This window comes from Mustela putorius, unplaced genomic scaffold (assembly GCF_011764305.1).
Source record: "Mustela putorius furo isolate JIRA1106 unplaced genomic scaffold, ASM1176430v1.1 tig00000281_pilon_pilon_pilon, whole genome shotgun sequence".
Lineage (NCBI taxonomy): Eukaryota > Metazoa > Chordata > Mammalia > Carnivora > Mustelidae > Mustela > Mustela putorius.
The window spans coordinates 17,251,765-17,265,292 of record NW_025421343.1 but is presented as its reverse complement, the minus strand read 5'-3'; the positions used below and the strand labels follow the sequence as shown (position 1 = coordinate 17,265,292).

Sequence of the window (13,528 nt, the reverse complement as noted above, 5' to 3'; positions counted from 1 at the left end):
CTCTCAGTAAAGATCTGCAAGTAAAGACCATCTCTGTTCATGATAATTCCTCCCAGGGCTGCTTTCCTATTTCCTACAGAACACTGAGAAAGCAGAGGCTTCATCTCAGTTACCTCTGATGCACACTGATGTGGCTGAATTAACCTCTTGCACAGATCCCCCTAAATCAAATCCCACTCACCTGCTTTAACAGGTGGAGTTCTGGAAGAAGGGTAGGAGCCATCAATTCTTCTTTGGTTTGTTCATACCACTGAGTACCCTTTACAGAAGTAAAAGAACAGCCACAATTCACTATGTAGTTAGGGGAAGCTACAAAGAAGAAAGATCTCCATCCACTCCGTACTTCTCTTTCCCCACCGTTTCTATACAGATGGCCAGATGGCATAAAATGCTCGTTGTATCAAGTCTTAAGGGCTAAGTGTACAATCCTTTGGAAGGCCTGCATCACCTTATACCACTTCACATACTAGCAGTTCAGAAGATCTGTGCTTCTGAAGCCTCTGGGTTTACACACATGTCGTCTTCTGGGAACATGCCTTTGCTCAGCTGGCAAACCTCAGCCCAAACACTGTGTCTACCAGGACAACTTCCCCAGCCCTCAACAGCTGGAGGGGACATTTCTCTTCTGCTCCCCTGCATTTTACATATACCCCCATGCGCTACTCTTACTGCATCCATGCCTGGCTACCTAATGGACAGCATGTCCTTAAGGAATACAAAGATGTAATTTTTATACCCCAGAGCCTTTGCATAGTTTGATGCACAGAAGGTACTTAATAATATTCTGAATGAAGGAAGGATACACATGATTTACAATGTGTGTATCTAAATCAAAGATCTCTCATCAAATACACTCTACAAACAGATCTAGAATAGTTCTAACTCAAACTTGTGAACAAGGACATTTTCAAACTCTAGACTCTGGGACAGAAGAGCAGCTGATGACTTCTACACTATTACCCTTCTAAACTACAAGTGAGCCCGAATGGCCTGACAGGATGTACAAGAACTTTAGAAGCTTCAGTTTTTATAAGAGATTAATTCACTCTGTCGTCTTTTAAAGGACAACAGTTCTGAAATATTTTGACCTCCAAAGATGTATGAGTGGTAACAAAACTACAGATAAATGAAAGGAGAGAATGACCTTATAGGTAACTTCTAAAAGGGCATAGCAGGGCATGTTTGTGTCCACATCCACGGGTACCAGGAGCCTTGGTTCCGCAGCCAGCACATACAGGTGCCGCAGAGCCTGCAGATGGTATCTGTTCACAGAAAACACAGACAGGAGGTAACGAACTGCTGAGACAGTGTGAGCTCTCCACCCCATTGCTGCCGACACTGAACCCTGACGGAAGCTGGGGTTGTTATCTTCCCATGACAGTGGTCCTAAATTTAGGAAGATAACAAGATTCAATTAAAAACTAACGAAGAGATTCTCTTTGAAAAATTATAGATGCACGATCCTTAACTCAAGAATTCTTTACTTGCATTTTCATAGTTACAAGGTTTTATAGATGAGGTAAAAATTACCTTAACATGAAAATATTTACTGAAAAAATCATCACTTACAAAATCAGTTCTCAAATAATCCTTTAATGACCTGCATAGGCACCTTTTTACCTTCCAAGGGACTTATTTCTAGGTCTTTGTTTTTCTGGCGTAAGGGCTGGTAGGGAGAAGGAAAGCTCGTCTACACATGCACCCTTATACACAAATAGACACACACACACCTGGGATCCAGGACACCAAAAACTAATGGGGGAGATTATGATGCTTTTCTAGGTTTTCAAAAAAAATTTTTTTAACTACCATTTATTTTTTAGCATTTATTTATTTATTTATTTATTTATAAAGATTTTATTTGAGAGAGAGAGAGAACAGGAGAGAACAAGCAGGGGGAATGGCAGAGGGACAGGGACACTGAGCAAGAAGCCTGACACAGGGCTCGATCCCAGGACTCCAGGATCACAACCTGCGCTGAAGGCGAACGCTTAATGGACTAAGCCACCCAGGCACTCCTCTATTTTTTAGCATTTAGACACCAAACGTTTTTAGATTTTAAGATGCCGTAAAAGGATCAAATGAGACTTCAAATTTTTCCTTTTAAATTTAAGTTACAGCAATAGCCTCTCTCCTCCCACCCAAACCTACCCTTTCCTATAAATTAATCAGAATTAAAAGCAGAGGGGGGCTCCTGCTGCTAAACTCTGGGTGCAAGTAAGTGGGGCCTATTGAGAAGAGGACTCCTATAATGACAAATGAAGGCTATGGTCCAAGGCCATTTTTGCTGGCTATAAGCAGGGTCTCTGAAACCAGAGGCAGCACATAGCTCTTAAAATTGAAAGTGTTTATGCTTGAAATGAAACTGAATTCTATCTAGGCAAGAGATATGTTTATATATACAAAGCAAAGAATGACACAGTTACTCCTGGTGGTAAACTGAACAAAACCAGAGTAATCTGAGAAAAAGTAATTCATGCTCATGGGAACAGTGGCATGGTTCGTGCCTAATTCCAAAGCCACCTTCCTGTTCAAGTCATTGGCCACAGAATCTGTGTGATGCTGTACCCCTCAAGGATTTAACCTTACTGAAAAATAAATAAATAAATAAATAAATGTGTAGATATGTTCTTGTTTAAAAAAGAAAAAATTAAAAGCAATCAAGGCCAGGAAGAAAACAAAGGTATTTATCAGTTACATAAAGGTTCTTGGTGCTTATCACCAAACAGCTTTGTTTAAAATAGCTAAACCAAACAATTCTCCCAGCAATAGGGAAGTGAGACTCCTTGTTGTACCCTAACCACTAATTACTGACATTAGCAACTCAAAAAGTTTTTCCTAAATTGATTGACAAGCAAGAGACCACTTGTCAGAGCTGCAATAATTTAACAAGAACATGCTTGTGCTCTACCTATCATCAGAGTTTGGACGTCAGATCAGGCCACTTTTATAAAACAGCTAACTTTCATTTATTATTACTATTTTAAACGACGTTACACTAGAGCATGACAGCTCAGTTACTACATTAGTGCTCCAATTCTTGATGCGTCTCTTGAGAGATGAGCCAAACACACTGGTCACCTCGGATGTCACAAGAACATAAGAACTATTTTTTCCCCCTCCTCCATATGCAGCAGGAATCAGCTATGCCTGAAACTGCCAGGGAGACTGCACTGCTGAAGGCTGTCTGTGCTCTCAAATGCAGAGCTTCTGTACAATCACTCCTTTCCTACGTGCTTGAGGTTCTAGGGCTCACTGCCACTTATAAGTTATCTCTGATTCTTTGCTGCATTTTGCTTTTCATGTCCCTTTTATTTCATTTATACAAAACTTCTCAGCATTAATGTGAAAGAGGGTAAAATGGAATCTCATATAGACAATGCCACTAAATCAGACCAATTTCTCTCTTAGAATTAAACAATTATGATATAAAATACATCATCTTGCTTCTGTTGGCTACTATCTTTTGTTTGATTAATTTTTCCCTAAAGGTAACCCTGTTTGGCCCACTTCTGGGTTCAGAGCAGTTTTACTGATTAAAGAATGGTGGAAGATGGATCCATCAGTCCATCAGATGTCCAAAGTTCTCTTTTGGTCTAATATTTGGAGAAACATTTTAGAAGATTTAGTCAGGAAGGTAACTAAGTCCAAGAAGAAAACAAATTAATTTGGAAATGAGTCCATGCAACCAAAGCACCATCAAATTACCCCTTGGAGACCTTATGGAAGATCCCACTGAGGACACAATCATCAGACTCACCGATTGTCAGTGCTGTGAGCCGGGAAGTGCGGATAAAGGGCACAGAGGAGAGCAGCAATGGAAGAGTTTGACGTACTCAAAGAGTACCTGTGAAACAAATGCAGGAGGGAAAAACGTTATTAAATACACTGCGTAAACTTCCAAGGCCTTCTTGAGAATCCGATAATTGGGGTACTCTAGCAAGGCCCACTGATGAAATGCTTTGAATAGATACTAGTGTGCCAGTGCTATGAACGTCTCACTTTTCAGTGAGTCTTTTTTTTAAAAAAATATTTATTTATTTATTTATTTATTTGACAGAGAGAGAGAGAGAGAGAGATCACAAGCAGGCAGAGAGAGGGAGGAAGCAGGCTCCCTGCTGAGCAGAGAACCTGATGTGGGGCTCGATCCCAGGACCTTGAGATCATGACCTAAGCAAAAGGCAGAGGCTTTAACCCACTGAGCCACCCAGGGGCCCCAAGCCACCCAGACGCTCCTTCAGTGAGTCTTTAAGCCATTTTAAGATTATCTACTATTAAAAGCGGAAGAAACATTCCACAGATGTTAACTTTCAAAACCTGAATTAGTAAACATGGTTTTTCAACCGAAAATATCACAATAGTGAGGACCATGAATGCAATCCTAGAGATTACAGATACTGAAAGTCATGAATGAAGACATGACAATAAGGAGGTATGTACAGAACTCCAAGTATAAACAGTTTTGTTCTTATCACTGTGATAAACTTATTTTTATAAAAGCCACATACTCTTAATAAAATCTTTTGAGATTTTCCTTATGTTATTTTACTGCTGCTCAAACTCTACATGGCCAACAGGCAGATTACTCTAAAGTTCTAAAGTTTTTCTTACAATGGTTTTGTTTTATAAGAATATTTTTATTCTTACAAACATTTTACAAAAGTCTTGAAGTAAAGATGGTACTGGACATCACATAAAGCCACTGTTGCAGATAATCAATATACATTTCATTATATACATTCACATGCACACATACACATATATATCCCCAAGTATTTATCATTTTAATAATTTAGGCATCAAGTAAGAACACAGCACTTATCATATATACATATATTTAATGAATTAGGAAGAAGATATTTCAAAATCTAAGTAAGAAAATATATCCATTTTCACATGTGCATAAAATAGGCCTTTGTCTCGTTACCACTTTGACAAAACCAAAAGCCAAAGATAATTTTAGATATTAATGTTAGAAATTTTGAGATTAAACACAGGATGTGGCTATGCAAAGAGAAATTTAAATGTTGTCACTAAGTACACATAACCATTTAAAGACCACAAATCATTAGAAAAGCAGAGCAGAGTGGGAGAAAATTTACTCAATATGAAAGCAGAGCAAGTAGGGTCACAGTGTGAAACAATGAAAGATTAACATTGAATAAGACTACACTGGAATTAAAATTTGAAAGAATGAATAAGAGAACAAGAGATGCAGGGGTTTACTTTGAAAGGTAAATAAATTTTCAAAAATCCTAAAATAAGAGGCACCTGGGTGGCTCAGTCAATTAATCTTCTGCCTTTGGCTCAGGTCATGATCCCAGGGTCCTGGGATGAAGCCCCACATCGGGCTCTCTGCTCGGCAGGAGCCTACTTCTCCCTCTCCCTGCTGCTACCCTTGCTTGTACCCTCTCTCTGTCAAATAAATAAAATCTTAAAAAATCATAAAATAAGTATTTTCACAGTAAGTTTTTTTTAACTATTCTTAATTCTAAACAATTAGAGAAAGAAAAATTCTACAAAACCTGTTAAAAGGGAAAGCACTCTTTCTGACAATCTTTACCTTTTATACTTCTAGAAAGGTGAGCTCCAATGTTTAATTCAGTCTTACAGAAGAGAGGAAAATAAACCTATATGACTCGTAGAAATTTTATCAGTTGGCCAAGGTTACACACACTAAAGCTAAATAAATGAAACAATACACTGAAAGACTCAATAGTATAACAGATTTCAATTTCTCCCAAACCAATATATAGGCTCAATGCAATTCTCGTCAATATTTTATCGGGTTATTTAGTGTGGAAAATCATAAACAAATTCCAATATTTATATAAAAATTCAAACAGAAAAACACACTTTTGAAGAAGAAATCCCAGTTCGGAAGATTCATTCTCCCTGACATCAAGACTTACTACAGAACTACAAGCACTAAGGCTGTGGTATTGGTGCAAGTATGGATAAATAGACCAGATGAACAGAATGGCCCAGAAATAAATGTATATATATGGACATTTAATTTATAATAAAAATGGTATTGCAGAACCGTGGAGAAAGGATAAATTTTTCAGTAATAGTGCGGCATCAATTATCAAAAAATCACATAGATGGGCGCCTGGATCGCCACCTTAAGTGTCTGCCTTCAACTCAGATCATGATCTCAGTGTCCTAGGATTGAGCCCCACATCAGGTTCCCGGCTCAGAGGAAAGCCTGCTTCTCCCTCTCCTTCTGCTGCTCCCCCTGCTTGTGCTCTGTGTCTGTCTCTCTCTCTCTCTCTCTGTCAAATAAATGAATTAAATCTTTAAAAAAAAATTTTATAGAAAAATCAAGTACAGGTAGATTTTATATCCAAATGTGAATTTTTGAAAAGCTAAAAAACTTGTAGAAAATAGAGTATCTTCATTTGGGGGAGAGGGGTAAGGAAATATTTTATCCAAAGGACAAAAAAGTACAAACCATAAAAGAAAAATGTTAACAACTGTTCATCAAAAGACACCAAAAAGGTGAACCACACAGCAGAAGGTAAGTACAACACGTAAGAGTGACAGAGGATTCAGGATCATAATGATAAACACCCATACAGAATAGTCAGATGAACAGAAACAGAGAGTAGAACAGAGGCTGTCAGGGGCTGGAGGAAGGAGGGAATGATGAGCTGTTCTTTAAGCAGGACAGAACTTCAGTTCCGCAAGGTGAAAAAGTTCTGGTGATTGGTGAATACACTTAACTACTACTACTGTACATTCAGAAATGATTAAGAAGATAAATTTTAATGTATATGCATATTACCACAAATAAATTTAAGATTTTATTTATCTGACAGAGAGAGAGAGCACAAGCAGGGAGAGCAACAAGCAGAGGGAGAGGGAGAAGCAGGCTCCGTTGAGCAGGGAGCCCGATCTGGGGCTCAATCCCCAAACTGTGGAACCACAACCTGAGCTGAAGCCAGATGCTTAACTGACAGAGCCACCCAGGCGCCCCACCACAAATAAGATTTTTAAATAAATAAGCCAATGAAAATGGGTAGCAGGAGATTTAGGTATTACAAAAGGATATTTCCAATTAACCATTAAAAATATAAAAGGTACTAAATATCATTATTCAGAGAAATGGAAATTAAAACCACAACTACTACCAGATGGCAAAATCAAAAAGACTACCCAATAAAACTAGCGTTGGGAAGGACAGGGAACAACTAGAACGGTATACAACACTGATGGGTATATTTGGAGCACTGATGGCATTATCTACAGAAGTTAAGCATACATACATATATCTGCACAGATCCACGCATAGACTTACATATAACAAAATCAAAGACATGTACAAGAATATTTATAACAGCCCCAAACTAGAAACAACACATCCATCAAGAGCAGAGTAGATTGAGAACTGTGGTTTAATCAGACAATGGAATTCAACAGCACAGAATTATGAATATAACATTGCTCCATGCAACATGGGCAATTCTCAAAAGGTTTAGCCAAAGAAGTACAATTGACCCCTGAACAATGTGAGGGTTAGAGGTACCAACAACCCTGCATAGTCAAAAAAGTCCATGAATAACTTATAACTTCCCCAAAGCTTAACTAACAGCCTACTGTTGACTGAAAGTAGATAAAAGTGGATAAACATATACATATTTTGAACATACATACTATAATCTGTACTCTTAAAATAAAGCTACAGAAAAGAAAATATTAGAAAAATCATAAGGAAGACAAAATATATTTACAGCACTGTACTTTATTTAACCAAAACAACTTGTGTGTAAGTGGACATGCACCGTTCAAACCCATGCTGGTCAAGGGTCCACTCTAAGTATGATATAACACACAGTGTATGATTCCACTTGAATTTCAAAAACAGGCAAAGCCAGTCTAAGGTGTTAGGAGACTAAACAGTGATTACCTCTGGGTAGAAGTGAAGTAATAGTTAACAGGAGAGGCACAGCAGGGGTAGAGACAGGTATTCTGGGGAAGTCTTACAAAAAGATGAGGTGGTCAGGAATGACAGATACTGAAAAGAGCAAATAAGGGGAAAACCAAGAAACTCTCATAGGAGCTGATGACTGATAGTGTTCACAACCTTTATGAGAGAGCAGTTCAGTAGAAAGGCAAAGTCACTAAACAGTGGGGAACAAGAGGTGACACGCTGAAGAAATGAGTACTGACTCTTCTGCAAATATAGAGCAAGGATGATAACTCTATTAAGTAAGGTATAATTGATGGTTAAACTACAAACAAACAAACAAAAAGCCCTTTTAAGATATATTAATGCTCCTCAATATGCTAACAGCCAGTCAGGATCAAAAATTTTCAAGTATTGGGGCACCTGGGTTGCTCAGTTGTTAAGCACCTGCCTTTGGTTCAAGTCATGATCCCAGGCCCACATGATCAAGGCCCGCATCAGGCTCCCTGCTCAGAGAGAAGCCTGCTTCTGTTCCCTCTCTCGCTATGTCTCTGTCAAATAAATCAAATCTTTTAAAAAAAATTTTTTTTTCAAGTATCTTCAAAACCAAAATAACTCACTCTTACAGATCTTATTCAAGAGATACTTTCATTGAAGAAAAAATATATATTCACTTACCTTCCTCCTCCCAGAAAGAGAAGTCCAAGGGCCATGTGATGGGCTAAGTGGAAACCATAGTTCATTTCACCACCTGTTTTCATGTGTAAGAAGCGACAAAGCTGTAAAACCTTTAGGTTCCCCGAGCCAGCCATTACCATGGCAAGAGACAGAAGCACCACACTTAGGCAGGTTTCTAGGTTGTAAGGACCGGTCTGGAAATGCAAAAAGATGACATACTGTAACTGTTGCATTACATTTATTATCAAAACTAAATTGGCCACCATGAGACTACAAATATTTACAACTTTAAAAATATCTGTAAAAACAAAAATTTTCTGATTATGAAATTTAAGTTCAATGTAGAAAAGTCAGAAAATAAAGTATCAAAAAGGAAATAACAATTTCTTGGAATACTAACACCCCAAAAAACTGCCATAAATATTTTGGCCTTTCCTCAAATCTTTTCTTGTATCTATGAATTTTTTTTTAATTAAACTGAGATATCACTACACATATTTTTCACTTTTTAAATCTATTATATGTAACCAATCTTTACTCATAAAAAATTCTTAGAGCACGAGTATGATAGCTCCATTGTATAACAATGTCTGGATACACCATAATCAAATTTACCTATTTTCAGATTTTTTGATTTTCTAGTTTTCTCATATTATAATGTTGCAGAAATCTGTGTGGTTTTTATCAGGAAAATCTTACAATCTCCTGTTATTAGAGTAGCAATGCCTCAAAAGGAATTGCGTTTTTACTAAGGACTAACTTTCTTTTTAAAAAGCAGTTACCAAAAAAAAAAACCCAGTTACCAATATTCAGTCCTGAGATCCCTGCCATAGGGTATGAGAATCCATAAAAGATATGGTTTTTGATATCACAAGAATTAGAGACCTGCATATCCTTCAAGAGTCAGCATACTCTCACCTAATTAATACCCCAGACCACAAATACAAAGATGAGCCAAAACTTCAAATCTCCCATACTCAACAAACTGCAGAGATACTTAACAATCCATAAGTAACTAAGTTACCAGTAAATTTTTTCAAGTTCAGTTTTATTCCCAAGGAGAATGATCATTAAAAAGACTTACTACAGAAGCATTAGGTGCAGACAAATAAGTCATAAAATCTTTTGCAAATTTATGCTGGAAAAACAAAAGAAAAAATCTGAGGTTAAAAGAAGCCTATTAACACTTTGTTTAAACAAAGAGAATAAACTAAGATACTTCTTACCAAACAGTTAAATGCTGATAAGTTTTCTGAGCCAGCAAATCGAAAACCCAGAGACAAACAGGCTCCTGCAATGATGTAGACATGTGCTTGCCTGAAAACAGATTACAAGAAATTTAATACTACCTTTATTTTGCTTTAAAATTCATTATTACTATTTTCTGGGGATAAAAATAATAAATATTCCTGTTTTCAAAACTAGTTTACACTCTTCAGGGAATGCTCAACTGTGCCTCTACTCCATCAGTGAATTTCTTCAGCAGAAGCACCATGTAGCCCTTACTGATAAAGTATGCCTCTTGACTGCATGTTTCACACACAGCAAAGAAGACAATTTTTAAAAATAACTGCCAAGGGGCGCCTGGGTGGCTCAGTGGGTTAAGCTGCTGCCTTCAGCTCAGGTCATGATCTCAGGGTCATGGGATCGAGTCCCGCATTGGGCTCTCTGCTCGGCAGGGAGCCTGCTTCCTCCTCTCTCTCTCTGCCTGCCTCCTCTCTGCCTACTTGTGATCTCTCTCTGTCAAATAAATAAATAAAATCTTTAAAAAAAAAAAATAAATAACTGCCAATATTTTTAATGAAAAGGATAAATGAGGACTATGTACAAGCTAAATCTCTGATATTGTTTTCTGAGGGCAAAAGCTCTACACTTCAGAGACCTAAACAAAAAACAAAGAAAAAATTAACTCTGTGAGCATCTGGTAAGTAATGGTTAGAAACATAGGGGATTCAGAATTACTCAAATCAAGTACTTCTCCCACACAGTATATTTCTATTTATTTATGAGAGATTCTATAATAGCTCATTTGATTTACATATTTCCTGACTTACGATAAAGTTTCCAAATTCAAATCTTCTGAGCAAGGAAGTTCAATTTCACTGAGAGAGATACTATTTTCTCTTATAATCTGTTAAGAAAGAAAGCAAGAATACCTGGACATTAATATTCAAGTTACAAATATTACATGATTTGAAAAATAACATTGTGCTTTTTGGGGCACCTGGGTGGCTCAGCTGGTTAACCATCTGACTCTTGATTTCAGCTCAGGTCATGATCTCAGGGTTGTGATATCAAGCCCCACAAAGAGGTCTGCACTAGGCGTGAAGCCTCCTTCTGATTCTTTCTCCCTCTCCCTCTGCCCTGCCCCACAGGCCCCTTCACAAAAAAAAAAAAAAAAAAAAAAGAAAAAAAAAGAAAAGAAAAAAACTGCTTTTCATGGTCATATTACATAAAGTAAGCCATTTCATTCAAAGACATATATTTTAATCACATTGAATGCAATCCAACTTCCAATCTAAGATAGACCCAACAATAACTGATTAGGACTGAATGCATATGAACTGGAGGACTGAAGTGTATTCTGAGTCAGTAACAGGCTGATGTAATACTTCACAGCAGTGAAATGAAATGCAAAGATTACTAGAGAATAGGGCTGGAGCAAGGATATGAGAAAGCAGTGGGAAGAAGGTAAAAAACAACTGGAAAGAACTCGAATCAGAAATATATACTTCTTATTCATGAGTTATTTCTAGCCTTATGCCTACCAGAGTAAGGTTAGTCACTAAATTACCTAAGCTAAACTAAACCATAGATATATTAATCTTTAACTACTTTTAAGAAACACATCCCTTGGGACGCCTGGGTGGCTCAGTTGGTTGGGCAGCTGCCTTCGGCTCAGGTCGTGATCCCAGCGTCCTGAGATTGAGTCCCACATCGGGCTCCTTGCCCCGCAGGGAGCCTGCCTCTCCCTCTGACTCTGCCTGCCACTCTGCCTGTGCGCGCTCTCTCTCTCTCTCTCTCTCTCTCTGACAAAAAAAAAAAAAAAAAAAACATATCCCTTTCCTTATAGTTTTAGTAAACAACTTTATTAGATTTAAATTTGATTTAAATTACTCAATTAAATCATTTAATTAACTTTAAATTAAATTTTGAAAATTATTCTTATAATCTTTTCAAAGACTGCTTAGGAGAGTAACATTTCAGGATGCTTTCTATAATAAACCAATAAATATTGTAAACTCACTAACGATACAATCTTTTTTTTTTTTTAAGATTTTATTTAGGGGCGCCTAGGTGGCTCAGTTGGTTAAGCGCCTGCCTTCGGCCCAGGCCCTGGTCTCAGGTCCTGGGATCAAGCCCCATATCAGTCTCCCTGCTCTGAGGGAAGTCTGCTTCTCCCACTACCTCTGCCCACCACTTGTGCTCCCTCTCTCTCTCAAATAAAATCTTTAAAAAAAAAAAAGTATACAAATCAAGATTTTATTTATTTATTTGAGAGGGAGAGAGTGAGAGAGCACAAGAGGGTGGAGGGTCAGAGGGAGAAGGAGACTCCCTGCTGAGCAGGGAGCCTGAAGCGGGACTCGAGATTCTGGGACTTGAGGATCATGACCTGAGCCAAAGGCAGTCGCTTAACCAAGTAAGCCACCCCATGTGTCCTTGATACAATCTTTTTATGTACTGAACATCACCAAATCAAAAAACTTAAAATACCTTTTTCTCTCTGATAATCTCAGTGAGGTAAGCAATTATGCTGGCTGTATAATATAGGCTGATAACTAATTCCATCTTTCTTCCTTCCTCTTCAGACTTAATTTTTAATTTTGAATGTTACTTACTCAGAAATTGACTGACATTCTAAAAAACTGCTATAACTCCAACGTGAGTAATTTATATACATATAAATAACCTAATTATAACATTTATATAAAGTGTCTATTATATCATATAGGAATGGAATATTTCTATTTTCACAGCAGGCATTTAATAAGCTCCTTTTGTCTTTAAAACTGGAGTTTAAGGCCTAGATTCAGCAGGGCCCAAACTAGCTCTGTGACTATGAGCAATTTTCTTGACTGCTCTGTGTCTTGTCTGTAAAATGAGCACAATTTAAGTACCTACCTTCTAAGTTCCTTTGAGAATTAGAAGACTTAATCTACTCAAAGCTCTTAAAATTAATGCCTAAGTCTTAAGTGTTAGCTGCTATCATTGTCATCACCATCATCATCATTAAGCTAGGTATTCTAACACTATACTTGATCATAAACCATTAAAAAGCATCACTAAGAACTTGGGTTGTAAATAATTGGGGGAGGAGAGGGAGAACCCCTCCTCAATCTGGTCCTTGTCATCTTTCCTATGGTCTCCGGAAGTTTTTTTTTTTTTAAATAAAAAATATAAGGAGTAATCAAAGGGAGAAATGTAGTCCTTTAAAGGCAAGGTAAGGCATACAGGAAATGAACAAACTCCTCTGCCTTGTAGAGAGTACAATGCAAAACTCTTAAGATCTGAGGTCCTAAGAGCTAGTTTCCGTTTTACCCCAGCTCTGACTAGCTGGGTGACTCTAGTGTAGTCTAGTGCCATGGTCTGCCTTCTTTCAGTCTAACTGTAACAGTGTCACAGTAGCTCTTGCTACTAAGTGCTAGTTGCTAGGAGGGAAAGAAGGGACACACACAGCAGCTGACTTTGAGGAGTTCACAGTCTTATGGATGCAAAGACATACTGATAACAGAAAGAGCACACTGTTCCCACCCATGCACAGAGGGCAATACCTGAGCAACTCACAGTACAACACTGCCTAGGAGCATAACATAAGTTGTAGAGTAAAGCTTGTGATGAAGGAAAAAGTGCTATGAAGATGTAGTTATTGTTATTTTAGATGTGCTTTAAGTCCAAACAAACAAAAAAAGCAGTTTGGGGCATGGGTGGTTCAGTGTAAGC

The 13,528-nt window shown here is 37.7% G+C and overlaps 1 protein-coding gene and 1 pseudogene across 7 annotated transcripts in view; one reads left to right on the top strand and one right to left on the bottom strand.

Moving 5' to 3' along the window:
• ANAPC1 (anaphase promoting complex subunit 1) overlaps positions 1–13,528 on the bottom strand; it is a 102,566-nt gene that overhangs the window by 20,841 nt on the left and 68,197 nt on the right. For all 7 annotated transcript variants that reach the window (XR_006606467.1, XM_013045005.2, XM_045079144.1 and 4 more), the window contains 7 exons: positions 10,642–10,718; positions 9,814–9,904; positions 9,672–9,725; positions 8,588–8,781; positions 3,761–3,847; positions 1,145–1,262; positions 182–259 (listed from right to left, as the gene is read on the bottom strand). Coding sequence is in view for 6 of the 7 variants with exons in the window: in XM_013045005.2 (XP_012900459.1) it covers positions 182–259; positions 1,145–1,262; positions 3,761–3,847; positions 8,588–8,781; positions 9,672–9,725; positions 9,814–9,904; positions 10,642–10,718 (699 nt within the window). In the remaining variant the exon portion in view is untranslated. The remainder of the gene's footprint in view (positions 1–181; positions 260–1,144; positions 1,263–3,760; positions 3,848–8,587; positions 8,782–9,671; positions 9,726–9,813; positions 9,905–10,641; positions 10,719–13,528) is intronic.
• On the top strand, positions 2,064–2,583 carry LOC106003619 (annotated as a pseudogene).